Source organism: Terrapene carolina, unplaced genomic scaffold (genome assembly GCF_002925995.2).
Source record: "Terrapene carolina triunguis isolate 2854851 unplaced genomic scaffold, T_m_triunguis-2.0 Scaffold951, whole genome shotgun sequence".
NCBI lineage: Eukaryota > Metazoa > Chordata > Testudines > Emydidae > Terrapene > Terrapene triunguis.
This window is the reverse complement of record NW_020665302.1, coordinates 2,084,522-2,109,019: the sequence shown is the minus strand read 5'-3', so window position 1 is coordinate 2,109,019 and position 24,498 is coordinate 2,084,522. Positions and strand designations below refer to the sequence as shown.

The 24,498-nt window shown below is 61.6% G+C and overlaps 2 protein-coding genes across 3 annotated transcripts in view; one reads left to right on the top strand and one right to left on the bottom strand.

Moving 5' to 3' along the window:
- The first annotated feature begins 4,724 nt into the window (after positions 1 to 4,724).
- Positions 4,725 to 8,819, top strand: SELENOM (selenoprotein M). Its single transcript, XM_026661208.2, has 5 exons — positions 4,725 to 5,109; positions 6,793 to 6,828; positions 7,122 to 7,156; positions 7,825 to 7,903; positions 8,209 to 8,819. Exons 1-5 carry the CDS (start codon positions 5,008 to 5,010, stop codon positions 8,446 to 8,448), a joined length of 492 nt encoding a protein of 163 aa, XP_026516993.1. The 5' UTR covers positions 4,725 to 5,007; the 3' UTR covers positions 8,449 to 8,819.
- A 1,866-nt stretch (positions 8,820 to 10,685) lies between these two features.
- Positions 10,686 to 24,498, bottom strand: part of SMTN (smoothelin) — a 48,585-nt gene continuing 34,772 nt past the window's right edge. For both annotated transcript variants that reach the window (XM_026661205.1, XM_029913835.1), the window contains 7 exons: positions 23,171 to 23,233; positions 22,868 to 22,928; positions 22,125 to 22,295; positions 21,907 to 22,030; positions 20,805 to 20,956; positions 18,943 to 19,112; positions 10,686 to 11,870 (listed from right to left, as the gene is read on the bottom strand). In XM_026661205.1, coding sequence (XP_026516990.1) covers positions 18,968 to 19,112; positions 20,805 to 20,956; positions 21,907 to 22,030; positions 22,125 to 22,295; positions 22,868 to 22,928; positions 23,171 to 23,233 — 716 coding nt within the window. In that variant the 3' untranslated portion in view covers positions 10,686 to 11,870; positions 18,943 to 18,967. The remainder of the gene's footprint in view (positions 11,871 to 18,942; positions 19,113 to 20,804; positions 20,957 to 21,906; positions 22,031 to 22,124; positions 22,296 to 22,867; positions 22,929 to 23,170; positions 23,234 to 24,498) is intronic.

Sequence of the window (24,498 nt, the reverse complement as noted above, 5' to 3'; positions counted from 1 at the left end):
GCCACTGATGCTGTGATACTACAGAGTCAGACCTGGTTCACCTGATATAAAAATTGTATTAAAGCTAATGTTAAAAAAATTATGTAACACATAGGTTGGGAAAAGAGTGTCTGTACATCTGGGTATAGTGCTTAGATTAGCCACAAATATAAAGTTAGTTTGTAAAAGTCACGTGATACATAGAGCCCAGAATCAGCAATAACCCAATGTAGGTGACTAGATTTAACAATACAGTCTAGATATTAGAATCCGAATTCTCGGGTACATCACTCACGAAAAGTTGGACTGCTGAACTTTTCCACTGGGAGGTGGGGGAATCAAACAAAGGATTCCCGCCTAAGGAAATCCTATATAAGGTGGGGGAGGAAAACAATCAAGGTCTTCAGTTCATTTCTCCTTCACCTCTCTGCCCAAAGAGATACACCTCTACCCCGATATAATGCGACCCGATATAACACGAATTCGGATATAACATGGTAAAGCAGTGCTCCAGGGGGGCGGGGCTGCGCACTCCGGTGGATTAAAGCAAGTTCGATATAACGCAGTTTCACCTATAATGCAGTAAGATTTTTTGGCTCCCGAGGACAGCGTTATATCGAGGTAGAGGGGTACTTGAAAACACCTGGAAACAAAAGGACTGGCCTGAGCGGGGTGGGGAAGAACTGCTTGACCCAGGCTGGATAGATCTGGCCTGTGAAGGAATCTACCTAAGACAATATCGAGGGTGAGGAATTACTATTTGTAACCAATTTCCTTAGTGACGCAAGCTTAGTTGCATGCTTTGTTTTATTTGCTTGGTAATCTGCTTTGTTCTGTTTGCTACCTCTTTACCACTTAAAATTCACCTTTTGTAATTAACAAACTTATTTCTTGTTTATAATTGTGACGAAGTGGGACTGTTCTTAATGTTTCCTCTGAATACTGTGTGTCTGCCTCAGTTTCCCCTATGAATTTCTTAAGTCTCTAGGTGGTGGGATAAAGGCCAGTATGCATAAATGGCCGACACTCTGTCTCCTAGCAACAAATGGCCAGGGCCCTTCCCCCCTGCAAGGGGATAGCTAAAGGTGAACAAAGAAATCAGGTGACCTCCTGGCCCAGGAAAGAGACAAAGGCCAGAAAGGAGGGGCTGGAGGGGGTTTCAGTTGGGAGCTGGCTGGGGACAGGGAGTGAGTGCAGACGGGGTTGTCTGGCTCGCTGGGCCCCAGAATGGACCCGGCTGAGGGGTCTCGTTCTCTGTACCTACAAGCTCCGTTTTAGACCATGTTCCTGTCATCTAATAAACCTCTGTTTTACTGGCTGGCTAAGAGTCATGTCTGACTGCGAAGTGGGGGTGCAGGACCCTCTGGCTTCCCCAGGACCCCACCTGGGCGGACTCGCTGTGGGAAGCGCACGGAGGGGCATATGCTGAATGCTCCAAGGTCAGACCCAGGAGGTGAAGCCGTGTGAGCTTCTTGCCCTGAAGACAGTCTGCTCCGAGGGAGAGGAGGCTCCCCAAAGTCCTGATTGGCTTTGTGGGGAGCAGTTCCAGAGCATCGCCCGGGGACTCCGTGACAATAATATAACCCAGTTTATGTAATTTCTAACTGGGGGGACAAGAAGTTGTGTGTATCTTCCTCCACATTGAGGGAGGGGGTGAATTTCATAAAACTTTTGGGTTTGTCCCCCTTAAAGGGAGTGTGCACCACAGTGCTGGGGCAAGCCCCGAAGGCTGAATCTTTCCAGAGCGGGTCTCTGTCTCTCTGTGCAGCTGGGCATGGCCCTGCCTGCGTGCTTGGCTGGAAGAGGCTTGTGAGCCTAGCCCAGCAAGGCCAGGAAAAGAGGACCCAGGCTGGCAGAATAGCCTGACTCAGTGGCATCCCAGCACAGCCGGTGGCATTCAGAGGTGCAAATGGTCACAGGGATTATGTTTTCCAATGTGCATTACTTTGCATTTATCAATACTGAATTTCATCCGCCATTTTGTTGCCCAGTCACCCAGTTTTGAGAGATCCTTTTGTAGCTCTTCGCAGTCTGCCTGGGACTTAACTATCTTGAGTAGTTTTGTATCATCTGCAAATGTTGCCACCTCACTGTTTACCCCTTTTTCCAGATCATTTATGAATACATTGAATAGGACCGGGCCCAATACAGACCCCCAGGGGACACCACTATTTACCTCTCTCCATTCTGAAAACTGACCATATATTCCTACCCTTTGTTTCCTATCTTTTAACCAGTTACCAATCCATGAGAGGACCTTCTCTCTTATCCCATGACAACTTACTTTTCTTACGAGCCTTTGGTGAGGGACCTTGTCAAAGGCTTTCTGAAAATCTAAGTACACTATATCCACTGGATCCCCTTTGTCCACATGCTTGTTGACCCCCTCAAAGAATTCTAGTAGTTTGGTGAGACATGATTTCCCTTTACAAAAACCATGTTGACTCTTCCTCAACAAATTATGTTAATCTCTGTGTCTGACAATTCTGTTCTTTACTATTGGGGACTGGTCCTGCTTTGAGCAGGGGGTTGGACTAGATGACCTCCTCAGGTCCCTTCCAACCCTGAGATTCTATGATTCTATGATATAGTTTCAACCAGTTTGCTTCGTACTGAAGTCAGGCTTATCGCCCTGTAATTGCCAGGATCACCTCTGGAGCCTTTTTAAAAATTGGTGTCACATTAGCTATCCTCCAGTCATTTGGTACAGAAGCTGGTTTAAATGATAGGTTACAAACTATAGTTAGTAGTTCTGCAATTTCACAGTTGAGTTCCTTCAGAACTCTTGGGTGAATACCGTCTGGTCCTGGTGACTTATTACTGTTTAGTTTATCAATTTGTTCCAAAACCTCCTCTAATGACACCTCAATATGGGACAGTTCCTCAAATTGTCACCTAAAAAGAATGGGTCAGGTTTGGGAATCTCCCTCACATCCTCAGCCATGAAGACTAATGCAAAGAATTCATTTAGTTTCTCCGCAATGGCCTTATCGTCCTTGAGTGCTACTTTAGCATCTCAATCGTCCAGTGCCCCCACTGGTTGTTTAGCAGTCTTCCTGCTTCTGATGTACTTAAAAAAATGTTTGCTATTACTTTTTGAGTCTTTGGTAGGGCCGGCTCCAGGCACCAGCGTAGGAAGCAGGTGCTTGGGGCGGCCAATTGAAAGGGGCGGCACTCCGTCCAGTATCGAGGAGGCATGTCCGGGTCTTCTGCAGCAATTCGGTGGCAGGTCCCTCATCCCCTCTAGTCCTCTTTGAGCTGCCGCCGAACTGCTGCTGAAGAGGAAGAGAGGGAGGACCTGCCACTGAACTGCCGCCGAAGAAGCGGCGCGATTTAGCTGCCGCCGAAGTGCCGCCGCTCGCCTTCTTTTTTTTTTTTTTTTTTGCCACTTGGGGTGGCAGAAAAGCTGGAGCCGGCCCTGGTCTTTGGCTAGCTGTTCTTCAAATTCTTTTTTGGCCTTCCTAATTGTATTTTTACACTTCATTTGCCCAAGTTTATGCTCCTTTCTATTTTCTTCACTAACATTTAACTTCCACTTTTTAAAGGATGCCTTTTTGCCTCTCACTGCTTCTTTTACTTTGTTGTTTAGCCACGGTGGCACTTCTTTGGTTCTCTTACTATGTTGTTTAATTTGGGGGATACATTTAAATTGAGCCTCTATTATGGTGTCTTTAAAAAGTTTCCATGCAGCTCATTGTAGGTACAGAAAGGAAGCAGCAGGTGTGACAAAGTGGGACTATTCTTAATGTTTCCTCTGAATACTGTGTGGGTGCCTCAGTTTCCCCTATGCATTTCTTAAGTCTCCAGTGTGCATAAATGGCCAACACTCTGTATCCTGGCAACAAATGGCTGGGGCCCTTCCCCCCTGCAAGGGAATAGCTAAAGGTGAACAAAGAGTTCAGGTAATCTCCTGGCCCGGGAAAAAGACAAAGGCCAGAAAGAAGGGGCTGAAGGGGGTTTCAGTTTGAAGCTGGCTGGGGACAGGGAGTAAGTGCAAATGGGGTTGTCTGGCTCGTTGGGCCCCAGAATGGACCTGGCTGAGGGGTCCCGTTCTCTGGACCTACAAGCTCTGTTTTAGACCATGTTCCTGTCATCTAATAAACCTCTGTTTTACTGGCTGGCTAAGAGTCACGTCTAACTGCGAAGTGGGGGTGCAGAACCCTCTGGCTTCCCCAGGACCACGCCTGGGCGGACTCGCTGTAGGACGCGCACGGAGGGGCATATGCTGAATGCTCCAAGGTCAGACCCAGAAAGGTGAAGCCGTGTGAGCTTCTTGCCCTAAAAACAGTCTGCTCCAAGGGAGAGGAGGCTCCCCAAAGTCCTGACTGGCTTTGTGGGGAGCAGTTCCAGAGCATCGCCCGGGGACTCCGTGACAGCAGGTATCCCCTAGGGGCCTTGTCGACACACAACTGGTGCTGATTTAATTAAACTGGTTTAGTTAACTCCTGCGGGGACACACTTATTTTGATTTAAGAGCAGCTCATTTTGGTTTAGCTTAAACACAAACCTAAATGAAACAAGCCTGGTTTACACTGAAATCAGAGCGTCCACATGGCCTTTTGCCCCAATTTAATTAAACACCAGGGGTTCTCTCCATTGAGCAGTACAATTACCGAGCTGCAGCTGTCCTGGTGCAGGGCCCACGTGCACGCTCTCACTCCGGAATTACCATGACCCCGGTGGGGTGAGTGACGCCCCTAGGTTTCCCTTTGGAGCCAAGTCCTGAGTTAACCTGGGGCCGCTTTGTCCGTGTGGCTGGTGGGGAGCGAACCGCTGCGTCCCTCCAGCTCCAGCCGGGGGCTGTCAGTGGCTCGGGGCCCGCTCTGCCCCCCCATGCCCCGGGACCGGAGCGCTCCGGGAGGCGCCGTGCCATAGGGAGGGGCCGGAGCCCCCCCTCGCGGCCGGACAGGCCGGGGCGCAGCTCCCGGCTTGCACCGCCGCCCTCCCCTCCCTCCGACGTGGCAGCGGCCCCAGCAGCAGGCTCCGCTCCGAGCCCCCTGCACGCCCGGCCCGGCCCGACCCGACCCCATGCGCCGCCTGCTCCTGCTGCTGGCCGGGCTGCTGGCGCCGCTGCGCGCCTACGAGCCGGACTGGGGGAAGCTGCAGGGGCTGGCCCGGGGCAAGGTGGAGGTAACGGCGGGGGGCGCGGGGAACCACCCGCTGCTTTGGGCTGGAGAGCGAGACGGGCCGGGGCGTGGGGGGATCGGGCCAGCCCGAGCGCTGGGGAGCGAGGGGGCGGGCGGGCGTGGGGGGATCGGGCCGGGGGGAGCGCTGGGGGGCGGGCACGGGGCGCGGGGGGATCGGGCCGGGGGGAGCGCTGGGGGGCGGGCACGGGGGGATCGGGCCAGGCCGAGGAGCGCTGGGGAGCGAGGGGGCGGGCGGGGGCGGATCGGGGACCGGGGGCCAGGCCGAGCCCTGGGGATAAGGAGTGGGTCATGCAGGAAGTGGAACGTGGGGTGTCCAGGCAAGCTGGGGGGGGGTGTCCTGCCTCCCCGGCCGGTGTCTTAGCGCATCCCTCTTCCCCAAGCTCTCCCCGCCCCCGAGCGAGGGGAGCCCCGTGAGCGGGCTGCTGTGCCAGCGCTTGGAACCCGAGTAGCCGGGTGGGGGGGAGGCCGATCCCGGGGGGCTGGAGCAGGACCGCCCGCAGCCGGTCGCTGGCTGCTGCCTGGGGAGAGGCGCATGTCCCGTCCCTGGAGTGAGAGCCTTCTCCTCTGCCGCGCCTTGGGGTACCCCTGCCACCTTGCCGCGGGGGTCTGCCGAACCCCCTGGGCGAGGTACCCCAAATCCTTCTGGGGAGACCTGGGCTGGAACCAGAACTGCGATCTGAGCGCCCCAGACTACGTGGGAGACGAGCTACCACCTGGGTCCCACCTCCACCCAGCGATTAACCAGGGGCAAGTGGCCACCGGCATCCACCCCCCCCCCCGTCCCAGGGAGGGGTCCCCGGGTCGCAGGGAAGCTGGGGAAGGGCCAGCGTGCTGGAATGGGGGGCAGATGACCTGGGGCCAGGGGGCAGTGCTATGGGACAGCTGGGTGGTGACCACACACCAGTGGAAGGTGGGGAGAGGCACAGCCCTAGTGGGGATGAACCCCCAAACTCTGGTTGGGGGAGGGGTGGAGCCTCCCGATGAGTTCCCCTGGAAACCATTAACATGACCTGTTACTAGGACAACCTGATGCTTGCTTCATTACCATGGCAACCAGGCATTCTGCTTCTCCTGGTGACCTGGCCCTGGAGACATGGAGGAGCCCAGTGTGGGGCAGGGGCAGGCGGGGAGGGGCCGCGTCCAGCTAGGAGCAGCCCACCCTGCCCAGGGGAGGAGAGGAAGGGTGGCCCCATGGCTGTGGCCGAGAACTTGGGGGCCCCTGCTCTGCCACAGGCTCCTTGTGGGACCCTGGCAACTCACTGCCTTTCTGGCCTGGGGGTGCAAGCCCTGCACAGCCCCAACCCATTACAGACTGGGAGGAGCTCAGACACCCTGCTGATGGGGGCCATAGAAGGACCAGCTGGGTCTGGGTGGGGTCAGTGGGATGGAGCAGAGGGCAGGATGGGGCTCTGGGATTTGGAGAGGTGCCCTACAGAGGGGTGGTGGGGGTGTCAGAGGGGTGGAGATGGAGGGGGTGCAAAGCCAGATTAAGTGGGATTGCAGGGGGCAAGGGGCATGTGGGGCTGTGGAAGTGGGTTACAGGTGGGGCTGCAGGGCGATGGGGTGGGGTTGCTGGTGGAATTGCAGGGGGGATAGTGGGGAGATTGCAATGGGGTTGGGGGGGCTGGGGGCAGCTCTCACTCCCCATGCGCTCCCTTTCCCGCAGACCTGCGGAGGATGATGGCTGAGCCGCCTGAAGGAGGTGAGTGCTGCCGTTCCCTGGGAGCCCCACCCCCTCCACTGGGCTGCCATATAGGGGACTGGGGCACCCCCTTGGCCTCCTGGGGTCCTTCCTCCCCCAGGCGCTGCTTGTGCCGGGGCCAGGCTCTCACAGTGCTTTGCCAAACCCCTCTGCCAGGGCAGCTCTGGCAGGATGGGCAGGTGCACAGCTCTCATGCAGCCTCCTGCTTTCCCTGGAGGTTCTGCGGTGGGGGGGAGCCCTCCTGGCCGTTTTGGGGCGTCTCGGGGGCGGCGCTCATCTCTGCTCCCTTCCAGGTGAAGGCCTTTGTCACCGAGGACATCCCTCTGTAGTATCCTTTGCTGGGCCGGGCTGTGGATGGGGAGGGGGCTGGCAACCCCGGGACTTGGCTCCAAGATCCAAGCTCACATTTCCAGCCTGCAAGGCTGTGAACCCCTGTGCGTGTCAGTGGGTCTGTGGCGCCTGCCTGAGTCTGCAGACAGCCTGGGCCAAGAGCTCCCATTCACTCTGGAGCCCGACGACCATTTGCCACTAACCCGCCCAGCGCTGTGGGATGTGGTGGTGGCTCCAGGGCTGCGGGGGATGGGGGCTATGAGATCAAGCTCCCTTTACCCTCAGAAATAGCATCAAGTCCCTGTGCCTGGGGGGAGGGGAAGCAGAGATGCTGCACCCCAGAGGCAGATGCTCAGCCACCTGCTGGAGGCTAAACCCCACACTGCCTCCCACCACATCTGGGGCCAGAGCCCCAGCCCCCTGCTTCCCTAGACACTGTGCTAGGGCCGGTGTCATCCCAGGAGCTAGCCTGGGGGTTACTGGGCTGCTCAGTGGATCGCACGTCAGCAAGAGGCCCGTGCCCTGCTTTCCCAGCCCAGGGGACACAGAGGACCCTGCAACTTCCAGGCCTGGGGCCCCGAGTCCCCCAGGCCGTGGTCAGTGGATGCTGATGCCAGGCCAGGGCCCTGCCCCATCACTGCCAGGATCCTTAAGGGCACCTTCCAGCCACAACCTGGTGATGAAGCATCTCCCCGGAGCCGACCCTGAGCTTGTGCTGCTCAGCTTCCGATACGAGGAGCTGGAGGTAAGAGCTGGCTGGGTGGGGGGAGAGGGGTGCTCCTGGGTCCTCTTGTCCCAGCCTCTCCCAGCAGGGGGCACTGTGGGGAGCAGGGGGGGCGCTCTGGCTGTGGGGATGCGTTCTGCAGTCATCCCGTGAAAGCCAGTGGGGCTGGCGCTCATGGTGCTGGACTGACAGGAGCCCTGGTCCTAGCTGTGGGAGGGAGCTGAGTTGCTGGCCCAGCTGTGACTAGTAGCAGGCCAGTCGGTGCTGGGCCGGGGCTGCTGGATGTCCGGCACAGCAATCCCTGGTTTGTTTGGTTTTTTTTGCAGAGAATTCCCCTGAGTGACATGAGCCGGGAGGAGATTAACCAGCTGGTGCAGGAGCTGGGATTTTACCGCAAGGAGGCACCTGATGCCCCGGTGCCTGAGGAGTTCCAGCTCGCCCCAGCCAGGCCTCTGCCCACCCTGCAAGCGAAGGAGCAGAGCCCTGGAGCACCCTCCCCCCCAGCTCCCGCAGCCAAGAGCGAGCCCCCCAGGAAGCCTGGCAACCAGGAACACCCAGATCTATAGAGAGCAGCCAAACGTGTGCATGGGGAGGGGTGTGCGGACTGGAGCTGTGCATCCACCCCACTGGTAGGGGTGACACAGCTTCTGCCCCCCAGCGGGCGTTGTTCAGGGCACAGTATGGTCTATACCAGCCCTGGGTCAGCTGCCCTTCCCTGGCTGTTAACAGGCCCCTGGCACCCGGACCAGCCTGCTAGTGCTTCTGTGCTGTCAGGGCCCCCTGCCTGCAGGGACAGAATGAAGCCCTCAGCTGAAAGCTCTGGGTGCTGAGGGTGGATGAGCTGAGTCCCAGAGGGCACAGGGTCGCTGCCCCCTGCCATCTGCGCTGTGGTCCACGGGCTTGTGTCCAGAGCTGGAATAAAGGCCCCTTCACCCCACCTGTTGCGGTGTGTCATCTTCTTCCTGGGGGGTTTGGGGTGGGGGGGGGGTGTCTGTCAGAGCCCTACCCCACGCGTGCATTAGGAGGGCCTGCCCCATGCAGCTGGCTGGCCCTGCACAGCTGGAGCCAGTGTGGGGTGGGAGCGACTGGTGGTCCTCGCAGGCTGGGCTCAAGTCGGAGCCATGCTGTGGCCCAGCGGGTGGGGGAGGGGACTACAGCGAACACCCCCCCACCCCCCGTCAGCACAACAGGGGCTCTGGGGGGGGCACGCGGGGAACCAGCACTGGAGTCAGGCTGCAGCTGGTGGCTCCAACGCGGGGCTCAGACCAGACCTGGGGCTTTTAGGGGCTGCCCCCTGCTGGCTCCCCAGCTGCAGGGCAGGGAAACCCCCTTGCTGGGCCTGGGCCTGGGCCCCTGGGCCTGGCTGATGGACAGAGCAGGAGCTGGGCCCTGCAGAAGAGCCAGGGGCTGAGTCGGGGTCTGCCCTGGGTCCAGGAAATGGGTTGGTGGAGCCGTGCAGGGGCCTCGCTAACCACACGGCTCCGCTCCCTCCCCGCTGCGTCAGCACTGGGAGCTGCTCCCTTGGTGGGAGCTGGAGCAGCACCTGCCTTCTAAACACGAGGTCTGGGCTTAACCCAGCCCAGCCTGTGCTGGGGATCTCAGCCATGGGTGGCAGCCAGCGGGGAGGGGGAGGACGAGTGTCTGATCCTGGGAGCCAGAGCAGAGGGAATGTGGGTGCAGCTCAGCCAGGAATACACCTAGCATTGACACCCCAGAAACAGTGCAGCCTGGCTTCAGAAGCCCCCCATACCTCACACCTGGCCCCTGCAGGAACCTGGCTCCCTGGGGCCAGGAGCAGCAGCCTGGCACAGGGACACCAATAGGGCAGGGGGACAGACCCATCTGCCTCCTGCCCCTAGGCTACAGCCCTGCTGGTTGTTCCGGGAGGCTCTCAGCCCACGGGGATCCACTTTGCAGCCCTAGCCACGGGGTTGGGGGTGGAAAATAGGGGGTAGGGCCTAGCTCTGCTCCATGAACCCACCAGCTGGGGGGCCGCAACCATCACAGGCGAGCTGGTGGTGGAGAGGGGAGCAGGGCAGAGGGACTGGAGCTGGCCACAGCACCTGCTGGCAGGGAAAGGAGCTGGCCAGGCCAGAACTGGGCAGAGCTGCAGGTGAGAGAATGCAGGGCCCTTCCCCTAAAGGAGAGGGAGGCACATTGTATGCACGCCCCATGCCTCCCCCCACCCCCGGCAATGGGAGGGTAGCAGTGCTAACCAGGGCAGCGGGAAAAGGGCCCCACTGCATTACCATAGCCAGCAGGCAGCCCTCTGCCCACCCCACCCAGGGGTGGCAAGGTGTCACGGACTGTGGGGGAGACAAGGCCCTGCACCCCCAGCGTCCTGCGACTCACCAGGACTCTCAGCCAGCCAGTAAAGCAGAAGGTTTATTTAGATGACTGGAACAGCCCAAGACAGGTCTTGCAGGTACAGACAACAGGACGCCCTCAGTTAGGTCCATCTTGGGGGTCCCAGGGACACCACAGCCCTGTTGGGAAGCCTGAGCCCCAGCTGGGCTCCCCTCCATTTCCCCAGCCAGTTCCAAACTGACTCCGCTTCCAGCCCCTCCTCTTCTGCTTTGTTCCTTTCCAAGGGCCAGGAGGTCACCTGATTCCTTTGGTCTCCAACACCTTTAGCTGTCACCTTGCAGGGGTGAAGGGCCCCGGCCATTAGTTGCCAGGAGACAGAGTGCCAGTCATTTATGCACACTGGCCCTTTGCTCTGCAACAATCTCACCCCCTAGAGACTTACAAAATGCACGGGGGAAACTGAGGCACCCACACAGTATTCAGAGGAAACATGAAGAACAGTCCCAGTTTGTCACACAAGGAGCAGAGGCCAGGCCCTGTATAACAGAACTTTATTGTCGGGCTGGTGGTGATACAAGTGTCTATGCAGGTGTAGAAATGGTTACACAATCGGCTAGTGGCACTTGAGTGCAAAGGGCCCAGAGTCAGGTTGGAGGGCTGGGAATCAAGTGGGAGGCACCAAGCCAAGCCCCGGGGGGCTGCCCTCCTGGAAAGGGCCTGTGCCCCAGGAGCCCACCCCCTCACCAGGTTCCAGTCCAGCTCCCCAGGGCAAAGGGGCTGTGGGTCCCAGCAATGGCGGTGCCTCCTGGGGGTGGGGGTGAGCAGCAGGCAGCAGCGTGCCAATGGGGGAACTGCCCCCAGGGGTGGGCACAGTGCTGAGTGTGGAAGTTGCCAAGGGAGAGGGCTGCAAGCAGGAACGTGAGCAGCATCCTTCTGGAGTGCACCTCCCCGCGAGGGCAGAGAACCCCACCCCCCACGTGTGCTGCATCCAGAGACCCAGGCTGCTCCCTCACCTGCCCACCTAACTCCAGTGACAAGCCCCTGGGCCAGGTGTCTACAGCACCAGGCGGCGCCCAGGGCCACAGCCAGAGGGCAGGACCTTGGCCCCACAGCCAGCCTGAGACATACACAGGGCTCTCCCAGCCTGGGGGCAGGGGGGGTTATTGCACAGCATAAAAACAATTCCTTTAACATGAATAACTTAAAACAATACTATATAAAGCACAGGGCAGGGGGGTGAGAGCCAAGCTGCCAGGGGGACCAGGCCGGGACCATGGGGGCTCAGCTTGCCATGGGGCAGAGGAGCAGCTGGAGGGAGCTCGTAGCATGGACAGAGGGGGCAGAGCACAGACAGTGCAGGGCCAGTCTCTCGGCCTCACCCAGGCCCCTCAGGGTAGCCTGGTGGCTGGGCAGGTCTGCTGGGGGCAGGCAGCCCCCCTCTGCACACCTGGGTCCCTGCAGGGTGGCAGCGGGGGTCTATTCACGCTGCAGCCGTGCCTAGGGCAGCGGGGGCAGGACGGGGAGGGGGCTCTAGAACTCTTTCTGCCGCAAGCGTAACTCATGGCGCCGCAGGTGGTTGTAGAGGGACTGCACGTAGGTGAAGACGCACTTGGAGTCTGGCCTCTTCCCCATGATCATCATGTCTTCCACCTCCACCAGGGGCATGCAGTCAACCAGCATCCTGCGGATAGAGGGCAATGAGCCGCGGGCACGACTGCCTCCTGCAGGCCAGCCCCTGCCCTGCCAAGAGTCCACGTGGCCCCCACTGCTCAGATCCCACCGCACACCCAACCCCCCCCCCGCAGAAATCCCACCCAGCCCCTCCCCGGTCACAGCCCCGGCCCCCAAGCACCAGGCTTTGCTCACATCCTGCATGGCCCCCTGCCCAGAGGCACTAGCCCACCACCCAGGGCTCCCTCCACAACCAGCAGCCCGCTAGGCCCAGCTGGCACAGGTAACCCTGGTGCATCAGCCTCTCCCCTCAGTTAAACATCTCGGACAAACGCACGCCCAGGCAGATGGGGTGCCCACCAGCGCAGCTTCTCCCTAGGTCCTGCCCACACAACCCCCTGCCCGGCCCCTGGGCTCTCACCAGCCAGCCAGGCACTTGGCCCCATCACCCCCACAGCTGGCACCTGCCACGTATCCCGCTCTCTCTCCTCACAGCCCTCCGTGCCTTGCCCCCTCTCCCACATCCCTGCCCCTCTCCCCCTGAGCTTGAGGTGGCCCCAGGCCAGCTTGCCTCAGCTGCCTGGCTCCCGGGGACTCCCGCTCAGCTGTGGGGCCAGGGCTAGTGCCCGTTGCCTTTAAACCTTGGTCCTGACTTGAATGCAGCTGCCCTCACAGAGCCCCAGGCCATCCCACATCCCCCTGGCCTCTCCACTCGCCTCCAGCCTGTGGTGCCCAGAGGGGCCATGCCCTCAGCCTGTGTGTTAACCTGTTCCTGGGATGTGCCCAGAGAAAGGAGACTGCCCCCCACACTGCCCAGCTGGGGAGCCGAAGTGTCACTCCTCCCCTGTCACTGTCCTAAGCCTCCCACCCCTTGAGTCCCATGGCAGCCTCCTCCCTTGCCTGGCCCCTCTGACAGGAACGGGGCAGCCTGCAGCCATGGTGCAGCAGGCACCCAGAATAAGGGCAGACGTTTGCATGAGCCCCTGACCACACACACCACGGGACTCACCCCCTCTCCCCACAAGAGCCTCCTCCTCCACAGCTCCTCCCTGTGCTCCCTCAATCCCCCATCCCCTGCACCCTGCAGCCAATGGCATGCTGAGAACCCTGCCACCAGGTCCCCTTCGCCCATCGGGCGAGCTCCTTTCCCCACAGGCCCAGCCCCTCACAGTGCCCCTCCTCCAATGTGCACAATCATCCCACCGGCATCACAGCTGGTGCCCCGGGCAAAGGGCCTAATCCCGCTAATGCCCTCAACTCCCAGCCTCATGTCCGCAGGCCGAGGGCTTGGGCAGATCGCAGGGTCAGGCCCAGGGTAGCCCAAGGCCTCCAACAGCAGCAGGCACTGCTTGCCCGCCCCAACACTTCCCCAGCTCTGGCAATCAACTGGTGGCGTTGGAGCAACCCAGGCAGGCCCCCGTTGGCTGAGGAGGCTGCCGCTCTGCTCCCTAACACTCCTGACTGCAAACTGGCTGCCCGCTGGGCTGTGCGCCAGGCAGTCCGCAGTGCCTGAGCCTTGGCAGACTCCCCTCCCCGCCCAGGCCCGAGAACCCCATTTCCTTACAGCTCCCCTGGCCGAGGCTGCGACTCCATCAGCCCTGGGCTGAGGCTCGCCCCTGGCCTGACAGCAGGGGATTTTAAGCCTGGCTGGGATACAAGCTAGGGGAGTGAGTGGGTGCAGACGGGCAGTCTAGGTGTAGGACTCATGAATGAAATTGTTTTTAGTTATCCTGTACCATTGTAACTTCTGTTCACCATTTCATTACACTTGCCATTTTGCCTACATTGTAACTTCTGTGCCATATTGTAATTCAAACCCCATTTTAAAACGCTTACTCCATTTTGTAAGGGCTTGCTGCAACCTTCATTTTTGCAAACCCTGCTGTAATCTTATTCGTTTAGTTTAGATGTGTGAATGAGGTATGTATGGATGATGGAATCAACCTCCAGCCCCAGCCTGTCCTGATGAAATAGAGTTCAAACACCAAGGGCTGAAGATGCAGACAAGAGCCCTAACAAAGTAAGAAGAATCCACCCTAAAAAGAAAAGGTACAATAGAAGGAAGATCAAAGCCCGGTCCCAGGCTGAAAGTCATGTCTGCAATGGACGGGTGATCAATCACCAAACCCAGAGGCAGCGTGACACAGCAAGACCTATAGACTCTGGATTCAAACTAAAGCCTACAAAAAGGATGGGTGAGATGGAAAACTTTGGAGGAGGGTAACATTCTGCTGCCAACATGGAAGGGCATCAGTGCATGCCCAACAGAGACCCAGCTCGTCCTTGTGCCCGGCTTTCCTGGCCAGTTACCGCCACAAGCTACGAACCCAAGCTGCAAACTCAAGCCACAGACTCAAGCAGGACTGGTAACTATGCAGCAGCTGCAGAACATCTGATGAATGTGTGTGTGTGTGTGTGTGTGTGTTTATAGGCATTAGGTATAATGTGTGTGTATTAGGATTAAGATATTAGTTATTGGTCATAAATCAAATTGTTATAATAATAAATGTGGCATCTTTGTCTTGACCCCTAAAACGATCCTGTATAAGTTTGTGGGACAACATAGGCACTGCATGGGAAGAGGCACATCCTACATTGCCACACCTCCCCCAGCCAGGTCCCTCCAGGGCTGGTCAGCCCCCAGAGCCCATTCAGTCCTTGGCCCTCGTGCCGCGCTGCACACTCCACTAAGCAGCACAGCTGCGACCTGCTCTGGCTCACCCCCCCAAGGGAAATACCCAGCCCTGCTCCCCGAGCCAGCCCCAGGGCAGACGCAGAGTGGAAGGGAGCAGGAGCCTGGTTTTGCGGCTTCCCCCAGGGACGACAGCGCCAACCCGGCCTGGCACACAGCAGCTCCTGGCACAGGCTGCTGCTGTAAATGTTCTGGTGCTGCAGGTCGCACCCCAGGCCTGCCTGGGCTCCACACTCCAACAGCTCCTGTGCCGTCCTTCCCAGAGCAGGAGGGACGGCCCTGCCAGCACACCCCATGCCAACGGGGCAAGGGTGAGAAATGCTACAGCAGAGCTGCCCAGGGCCCATGGGCAGCCAATCAAGGTGAGGCCCATGGAGACTACAGGTCCCAGCCTGCAGCTCAGCACCCTCAGCACCAGGGGAGGCAATGCATGCTGGGAGCTGTAGTTCCTGTGCTGCACCATGGCCAAAGCAGAGGGAGGCAAGGTTATGGTGTATTAACTCCCTGCGAGCAGCCGGGGCAGAAACCGTGCCTGGAGCAAAGAGAACTGGGGCTGCAAAGGGAGCGGGAGCGCAGCTACGACCCAAACATGATCCCCCAGGCTACACTCAGCCAAACGCTGCAAAGAGCGGATGAGCCGACCAGGCGCTGGCCAGGGTGCCAGGCCTGGAACCCAGCCAAGCTGCGCCCCTCGTAGGGGGCACCTCACCTCCTTCCCCTGGAGGGCTGCTCTGCAGGGGAGGTGGTGAAAGGCTCAGGGCTGAGCCCATGGGGTGCCTGCCAGACCCACCTTCAGCAGCATCATGGAAGCCCTGGGTGCAGCCCCCAGGGAGGAAGTGCTGAGGGTCTGGGCCACAGCACAAGAATGGGTTAACCGCTGCAGCAGGATTGCTAGTGTTGTACCAGCCCCTCGCCTGCCCCAGGGGCACATAACGCCCCCCACCTCCCCAGGAGAGGGTGCAGGGGAAGCTGCAGCAGAGGCAGATGTTATTGTAGCAGTGGGTGGAGGGCAGGCCAGGCCGGGCATGGCCCAGACTCCATGCCCAGCAGGACCCTGTTGGCCCAGAGCTCCAGCACAGGCTCCCAGAGGCAGATTCTGCTGGGAGCCATTGTCACTAGCCCCAGGGCCACGGCAGCTGTTGCAAACAGTGCAGGAAAGGGGAGGTGGAGGCTGGCCAGCCAGGCTCTGCTACCTGGGACTGGACCGGGGGGAGTGGATTGTAAAGGGGCAGATGGCTAAATCATGGAGCACTGGGGCTCTGCAGCGATGCCAAGCCCCCCAGCAGAGAGCAGCAGCCTGGAGCACAGGAGGGGCAGAGGGACGAGCCTGAAGGAGTGGAGCTGGTAACCTAGTGCCAGGCCTTGCCCAGCTCGCGCTCAGGGGAGAGCCGCGCATTCAGGGACATCCCAACTGCAGAGGGAGCAAGGGCTGGTGGGGTGAGCACAAGCCTGGAGCCAGCGTCCCCCTCCCCAGTGCTGGCACAGACCCCCAGAGCGGCTGGCCGGCCCAGCGGGGGCTGGGGTGAGACCGAGGGCCCAGGGCTGAGGCGGCTCGTGCCTGTAAAGCGCTGAGAGAACCCTGCGTGGAAGTGCTGGAGGGGGACGAAGGATCCCTCTGCCCCCAGCCATCAGCCCCTTCTGCTGAACAGGCCTGGGCACCGGGTGCAGCAGGCTGGGGAGACGCCTGGCGGCAGGAAGGAACAGCCCCCAGCGGTGGCAGCTGCGGGTACAGCAGCAGGCTGCTGTGTAGCCAGCACCCAGGACCCCCCAACTCACTGGGAAACAGCCCCATCACGCAGAAGACCCCCCCTCCCCCATCTGTCTGGGCACTGAGCAGCGATGGCACTGCGTGGAGGCTGGGAGAGCCTGGCCCATGCCACCAGCATGGTGCTTGGCCCAGCCAGCTCCCTGGCCAGGGCTGAGGCCAAGCCCAGCTGATCACAGCCATGGTGCCCGGCGCAGGCTTCCTACCAGCGCGTGGCTGATTTCCTAGGAGCCAGGCCTTCCCTGCGCTGCTCGGGCCCGGGGCAGAGCCCAGAGCAGGAAATCCCCCCCAGCGAGGCCGGCAGGGGGAGGGGCCTGCCCCCAGGGCCTCAGAGACCCCGTGCCTGACTCCCCTCACAGATGCAGGGGAGTGCCTCCTGCTGGCAGCAGAGTACCTCTCCCCTGCACCAGCGCCCTCCCCCAAGCTCAGCCCCATGGTGCCTTAGAGGGAGGAGTCTCAGTCCCCCACCCAGCCCACCCTCGGCCTGCATGGTGCAGGGCTGAGATCACTCAGCAGCCTTCCAGCCAGGGAGCTCCACGTGCTGCCCCGCCACTGATTAGCCCCTTCAGCATCCTCCCACCTCTGCAGGTGGGGAAACCGAGGCACCACTTGCCCAAGGTGTCTCAGCGAGCCGTGGCAGAGCTCCAGCCACCAGCCGTTTGCTGCTGCCACCAAGTGTACACCCCTTGCAGGGTGTTATTCTCCCAGCCCAGGCCGCCTGGGCACAGCGGGGCGGTAAGTCAGTTGTGGGCAGTTGAGACGGACTCGGAGCCTGCAGTGCTGGGACATGAAGTGAACGGATGCTGACCTGCGACAGAACAGCTGGGAGCTGCTGCTCACTACTGCGCCCAGCTGCAGCAGCCCGGCTCCCCCTCAGCCAGGAACACCGCACCCAGCTGGGTACCCACATGAGAACCTGTGCTGAGCTGGCTGCCCCACAGCCCTGCACGCGGAGCTTCCCACCCCTGCCTCCCGCTCTCGCCAACACCTGCTGATCTGCACCAAGGGATCTGCCCACCTGGCCTAGCCCCGTACGCGCTGAAGGGGGGGTTCGGGCTCGGTGCACACGCAATACCCAGCCCCCTGCCACACCAGGCTCGGCGCTCCCTGCCAGGACCACTGGCGCTGGGAGTGAAAGGGGCTCGCTGGCCCAGCGGCGTCCAGGCATTTGGCCGAAAGCGCCAAGATGGGGCAGGCACTGCCCTGCACCCCTCCCCCAACAGTGCCTGCTTGCTTCCACCAGCGTGGGCATGGAGAGGGGATGTGAGAGCCAAGACTGGCACAGGGTCTGCTTGGCAGCACCAGCACCGCTCAGGACATTCAGCACAGAGCACCGGGGCCGGGGGGGGAGGTAAGGGCTTCTGACCCCCCCAGCCCTGCCCACTTAACTACCCCAGAGGCCCTCTGCCCCGCAGCTCCCCTCCCATACAGCTGGGCTGATGCCGACCCATCCTGCTGCGGGCCTAGGCCCCGAATGGTTCTTTCACTGTACTGAGTCCTGCACTGCAGCAGAGTGGGCAATCACTGCAGTGACATCTCCAGCCTGGGGGGCCCTACTGGCTCTGGTGGGCTTGCAGCCCAGGTGCCCCCGGCCAGCAGCTGCTGCTCCCCTTGGTTCCAGCACCTCTGGAAATGCAGCTCCAGGCAGCTGGCTCCCTCCCCCCCCGCGGCACCGGTCCGGCTGGGTTCGTGATGGAAAAGCTCCAGGCAGCCTCAGGAGAATCCCTGCCCTTATAAAGGCATAGTTGAGCCTGCAGTGCGCGGGGCCCGCGGGCCGGGGGAGGCTCCAGCAGAGATGCCCCCAGACAGACAGGCCCAAACACTAACAAGAGCAGCGTGATGGACGTGCCTGAGTCACACTTTCCAGGCTCCCTGCTCCCGTCGCCTGCCCATATATGACGAGGAGGCACCTTGCAGTGGGAGTGCTGGCTCACCTCGCCTGAACCCCGGCTCAGCCTCGCCGGCCTGCGGCACAGGGCTGGGAGCGGGCGCTGGGGGCGAGAAGGCTGCTCTGGCGGGACACAGACTGGGGAAGCACCAGGCCCAGGCGTTCACTAGCCCCCTGGCCCTGCCAGCACGAGCAATGGGGCGGGGAGGGCTGCAGGAGTCGCGCTGCCAGCCCTCGATCCAGCAGCAGGCTGCTCCAGCACAGGGGGAGGTGTAATTAAAGCAGCAGTTCAGAACGGCCACCTGTGCCCCATATCCCGGGCTCAGAGAGCTGGGGAGGGAAATCTCGTCAGAGCGCCCCTCATCCTGGCGGGGGCCAAGGCTGTGGCTCAGCCCGAGTGCGGTGCTGGGGGGCGATGACCTGGTCCCCTCACCGGCCCCCATTCTAGACGCTGACACTCGGGCAGTGTTTCAGGTCAGTCTGGCTAACAGGGCTCTGCCCCTTGGCGCCCTGACATCTGGCCTGCTCTCTGGGAAGAGGAGTGTGCCCCCCAGACCCCCACCCCATGGATGGCAGGACTCACCCCCCTCCCCTGACCTACTGCACAGCTGCACCTGGGCATTGCCCGGCTCACCCCTGCCCTGCCCGCTAGCCCCCAACTCAGCACAGCGCAGCCAGGCCCCTCGCTGCCCCCTCCGAGCCGGGGCTGGGCGGTAGATTGAGAGGAAGATTCTCACCATCACTCCCGGGGGTGTAAATAGGCTACGACTTTTTGGTTTTTACCAGCCCCTTCTGGACCAGGCAGCGATAGAACTCCTGAATGTATGTGTACACACACTTCCAATCCGGCTCGCGCATCCGGACCATGTCCTCCACGTCGAGCAACTGCGGACAGTCTGCGTGCTTCCTGGGGGCGGGGGGAAAGGGGGAGCGAGTGATCACAGCCCAGTCGGGGAGAGGGTGGGGGGGGGGGGGGAAGAGAGAGAGAGAACAAGAGAAACGTATCAATCCAATTCACATTCCCCTGGGGCCATAACAACGCTCCAGTTCACACATGCTCTGGGGAGGGTGCGCATTCCCGGGTACCGCTGCACTACTGGCACTGTGAGACTAACAGGAATCGGGGCTACACGAGCACAGCCAGGGGGAGTCAGAGGTGCGGGAGTGTGAGGTCCAGCGTGAGGAGATCCAGAGCGGAAGAACAGAGCGAGACAGAGGAGGAGGAGGAGGAGGAGAGGAAGGGAGTGAAGTGCTCTGGCGCCAACCAGTGGTTGAGGAGCGGATTCCAGAGCGGAGCGGCTCTCTATATAGCTGCGTATATAGATGGGGTGGCAGAGGGGAAGGCCCGGCTCCCTCCTCGCCTGGCTCCGCTTGGAATCGGTGCAAGAAGCTCACCGAGGGCCGGAGGGGGAGGAAGGGGAAGGGCCACCTGGCTTCCAGGCCGGAGGGATCGATTGCTCTCATGGTCCACGCACCGGTCCCCGTTAAGGCAAAAGGCATAATTAACAGGAAGGCGGAAGTCCCAAGCACACGCACCCCGCACACCACCGCTCGCTGTACCCTGTGCGGACTAGACAGAAGAGCGCGCGGGCCTGGGGAGCTGACACCCATGTGCCATCTGGGGCCTCCTGGCCCCCAGACGTCATCCCCGGCAGGGCAGCCTGCACAGGCCAAGGGAACTCCGAGATCACATCCCCACACACCCCCAGCCTGTGGAAACACTGCCTCTGGCTCCGCAAGGGTGCAGCCAGCCGCTGGAGGGAAGGAGGGATAGGTGGATGAATGGATGGATGGAGAGACAGAAGGAAGGAGAGGGGCTGACACACAGCCTCCAGCTGGACCCGCTCCCTTTTCTCAGCACCCCAGGAAACCAGAAGCGAAAAGGGGGAGCTCAGGAAGCTGCAATAGCGGCCCAGCCCCCGGGGCGGGACTCAGCCCCAAGCTGCCTGGGCTGCAGCGCTGCACTGCACCAGGGCCCCCGCCAGCCTTGCCATCCCCTCCCCACTCGTCGCCAGGCAAGCCCCAGGCAGCTTGAGGGGCCTCGGCCTGCAGGTTCTCCTCCGGCATTCAAGCAGTTAGAAGAGGGGGACGGTGGCAGGGGAAGGGGCTCCGTGCGCCCAGGGTTAGCCAGGGAAGGCCGGCCACTGTCGGTGTTCAGTGGCGTGGCGGGGCAGCGGCTGCCGGTTACGGGCAAGGAGCTCTCTGGGGAATCATTCAGTCCCTTGCGAAGGCTGCTCCGGGGCCATCTCAGCGATGCTCAGGGCTCCGAGGGCTACGGGGCGAGAGGGGTTTGGCCCGACATCTCTGCACTGAGCACTGGGCTGCGTTGGCTTCCTGTGCACCTGCACAGACGTCGCTTTGCCCAGGGTCAGGCCAGAGCAGCCACGCACGGCATGCTGGGAACAGCAGAGCCGGCCGGAGAGCCCCAAGCACGTGGCAGGGCAGCAGGGAGCCGGCTCAGCTCGCAGGAGAGGCAGCCCTAGGGGCACTTGCTGCTTCCCTGCGCCAGCCTTAGCAGGGCAGTGCCATGCTCCTGAGCCAGCGGAGCGGGAAGGGCCCCAGCCCCGGCCCGCATTGTGCAGTGGGGAGGGGTACGTACTCTGCCGAGGAGAAGGCCACCTCAAAGTTGCGGCGGCGGTTCTGGGGCGTCAGCTGTGTGTAGTCGAAGGCCTCGGGGAAGAAGTTGTGGACGAGGGCGCAGAAGGCCATGCCGTCGCTCCAGCTGGAGGAGAAGTTCTGGATGTCCACGTGCTGTGGGGCAGAGGCAGGGTCAGGAGAGGGAGCAGGCCCCAGCCCGGCTACGGGCTAGGAGAGCAGGCCCTGGCCAAGAGCCGAAGGGGATGGGGGAGCAGGGTGGGGACTAGGGCCTGACCCAGCCAAGAACTGGGGTGAAGGGGAGGGGAAAGGAGAGCCCAGCCTGGCCAGGAGCTGTAGCAGAAGGAGGGTGGGGGCGAGTAGGACCTGCTGCTAGGAGCCTCCATAGGGGTGCCAACTTTCTAATTGCAGAAAACTGAACACCCTTGCCCCACCCCTTCCCCAAGGCCCTGCCCCCACTCACTCCATCCACCCTCCCTCCATCGTCACTCGCTCTCACCCACTCATTTTCACCGGGGAAGGGGTTGGGGTGTGGGAAGGGCTGTGGGGTTCAGGGTGCAGGAGGGGGCTCTGGGCTGAGGCAGGTGGTTGGGGTGAGGGCTGCGGGAGGGGGTGCGGGCTCTGGGGTGGGGCCAGGGATGACAGGGTTTGGGGTGCAGGAGGGGGCTCTGGGCTGGGAGGTGGTGGGGGTCCAGGAGGGGGTTCCAGATGTGGGCTCTGGGCAGCAGCCGGCACATCCCTCCTGCTCCTAGGCAGAGGGGCCAGGTGGCTCGGAGCCCCCGCAGCTCCCATTGGCCACGGTTCCCAGCCAATGGGAGCTGCAGAGTCGGCACCCGCAGGCAGGGGCAGCGCACAGAGCCCCCCTGGCTGCCCCTTCGCCCAGGAGCAGGCAGGACATGCCGGCCGCTTCCGGGAGCCAGGCAGCTCCGCTGCACCGGCGCCACCGCCAACCAGATTTTTAACAGCCTGGGCAGCGGTGCTGACTGGAGTCTTCAGGGTCCCTTTTCGACTGCGTGTTCCAGACCTGGCAACCCTAGCCCCGGAGGATGGGGGGCAGGGAGTGGGCCCAGCCTGGCCAGGAGCTGCAGCGGAAGGGGGGCACTGACCTCGTAGCCCCGGGTCTTCGCTCTGCACCAGTCCAGCAACATCTGCTTGATGCTGTTGGCGTTGGGGACGCCGAAGCTGGAGGAGCGCTGCACGGCCACCCGCGACATGGCCGGGCTCGAAGGGCTGCAGGGAGCACACACAGAGCATGTTGGTCAACTGCCCACAGCACCGGCCCAACCCAGCCCAACCCTGCCCCGGCCGCACCCGGCGCCCTCACCTCCCGCTCTCCTTCTCCAGCTTCTCAATCATGGCCTTCCGCGCCTGCGTGGCCGACGTCTTGGGCAGAATCTGAGCCTTCAGCAGCTCCTTCTTCTTCTCGGCCTGGCGCCGCTCCAGAGCGGCCAGACTGCCCTGGCGCGAGCTGCTCTCGTCCTCGCGGTCAAAGATGCTGGGGGAGGGAGAGCGACAGACTCAGCATGGGAGGGGGGTCTCTGTTCAGCCAGGTCCCAACAGCACCCCGGGGAGGGGGTGCAGGGGGGACCCAAGGGGCAGCTGCAGCTCCCCAGACTCAGCTGGGGGCCCAAAGGTCTCAACGGGGCCCCCCAAGCCAGGGGAGAATCTGCCTTCGTGTGGCAGGGACGACACCACTCAGGGTTGTGGGAGCCTTACATCAGTGGGGTCTGCACAGTGCTCAGAGATCCCCGAGTGACAGGCCCCGGGTTCTCCCGGCACTCAGCCACGTGGCGACATCACAAGACCCCAAAGGCTGACACCCCGCGGGGGCTGCTGGAAGGACACGTAGCAGGCTGGGCGACAGCAGCTGCCCTGGGGGGGTGGAGGGTAGCCAAGGTCGCTGACCCTTGGGGACACCCAAATACGGTGAGTAGAGGCCTGTGCCACCCATGGACCCCAGCAGGGGGGACAAGCGGCCCAAGGAGCTCGGGCGGCACACACGGAGCTGCCATGCCTTTCTCCACCACTCCCCAGAGGGCACTGCCCATGCAGCAGGGTGTCACTCACCTGCCCACCTTCTTGGACGAGGAGCTGTAGGAGGATTTGGTCTGGACAAACGTGCTGCCATCTGCAGAGGCAAGGAGAAGAACCTCAGGCACTGGTAGCTGTCTTTTCCCTGTGCCTGGCGCTGCCCAGAGGTGCCGCAGCCTGCTTCCACCAGGGCCCAGCACCAATGCGCAAGTGGCTGCCCCTCCCCCCGCCCCAGGGCTGAGCGCCCAGTGCCAACGGGCAAGCAGGTGCCCCCAGAGGAAGGGGGAATTGCCACCAGGTGGCAGGAGAGAGGCCAGGAGGGGGGCGAAGGGCCCTTACTCTCCGATCTCTTTGTGTAGCTCGACTCCACTGTCGTCATCCGGGAGGTTTTGGTGCCGTCATCTGCAAAGGGAGGAAAAGACAAAGAAGGATCAGCCAGGGTGGGGCGAGGCCAACACCTAGAGCACCTGCCCCTGGAGAGGGCAGGGCCAGAGAGCCGGCGTGGCTGCAGAGAGGCAGCTGAGCGAGGCCAGCGCGTCCCGCGAAGGCCAGGCCAGGCCAATGGGCGTGTGAACAGCAGGCAGTACGGGGCAGAAAGAGGCAGGGAGGCCCGGCCTGACGGCAGGAGATGCAGAGAAGGCTCTGCCCCAGCCCGGAGACAGGAGAGAACAGGCCAGTGGCAGGGAACGAAAGGAGCAGAGGCAGTAGGAAGCCGGGCAGGCTTGTCTGAGGAGAGCGCCACCCAGCCGGAGCCGGGCCTGGCCAAGCACCAGAGCAGCTGGTGGAAGGGCCCACGTGGCCACGCTTCCTTGTGTGCCTGAGAAGGCCGGTGGCACCAGGAAGGAACCGTAAGAGCCAGGGCTCCTTGAGCCACAGGTGTAGGCAGCTGGGTGCAGCTGAGGGCAGAGCACACAGGCCGATGGGGTAGAGAAGAGTCCCAGCCCTGTACGGGAGCCCTCCCTGCTGGCTGCTGGCAGAGCCCCCTGGGCAGGGCTTGCTGGAGGGCCTGGCTGCCTGAGCTCATGCCAGCCTGGGCAGCGGCTGCTGGCAGGTAGAGGAAGCGCAGGAATGGACAGGCAGGGCCAGGGATGGCTCCAGCCAGCCAGTGGGAGGCCCAGCTTTAACAAGGGGCCGGGCCCTGTTACAGACCCTTGGCCGCCCCAAAGGCCCCATGCCTGCCATGCCGTGGGCCAGGCTCACTGGGGGCTCCCCATGGTGCGTGTAATCCTGTGCCCCAGGTCCAGCTCTCCCTGAGCCTGCCACAGCGCTGCTGGCATGTCCCTGGAGCCCCCGGGGAGCAGGCGATTCTTGGCACAGAGGCTGCGCCTCCAGAGCCCAGCAGACTCTCAGCAAGGCAGAGCATGTCAGCGCTGGGGAGCCAGGCCCCACGGCTGCCAGCTGTCCTGGAGTGCCTGGGCCCAGGGCCCTTTTTCAGAGTGAAGCCCAGGCAGCCAAGCACCGTCGGCACGGGGGCGGCGAAGGACAGAGAAACAGAGAGAGACTCCAAGAGCAGGGGCTGCGCATTGGGAGATGATAGAGAAGAGGCCAGCAGAGACTGGCAGGCACCCAGAGACAGGCCCGAGTCAGGGTGGCAGAGAAGAGATCAGCAGAGACGGGCCTTGTGCCAGGATGGCAGAGCAGAGAACAGCAGAGACGGGCCCTGTGCC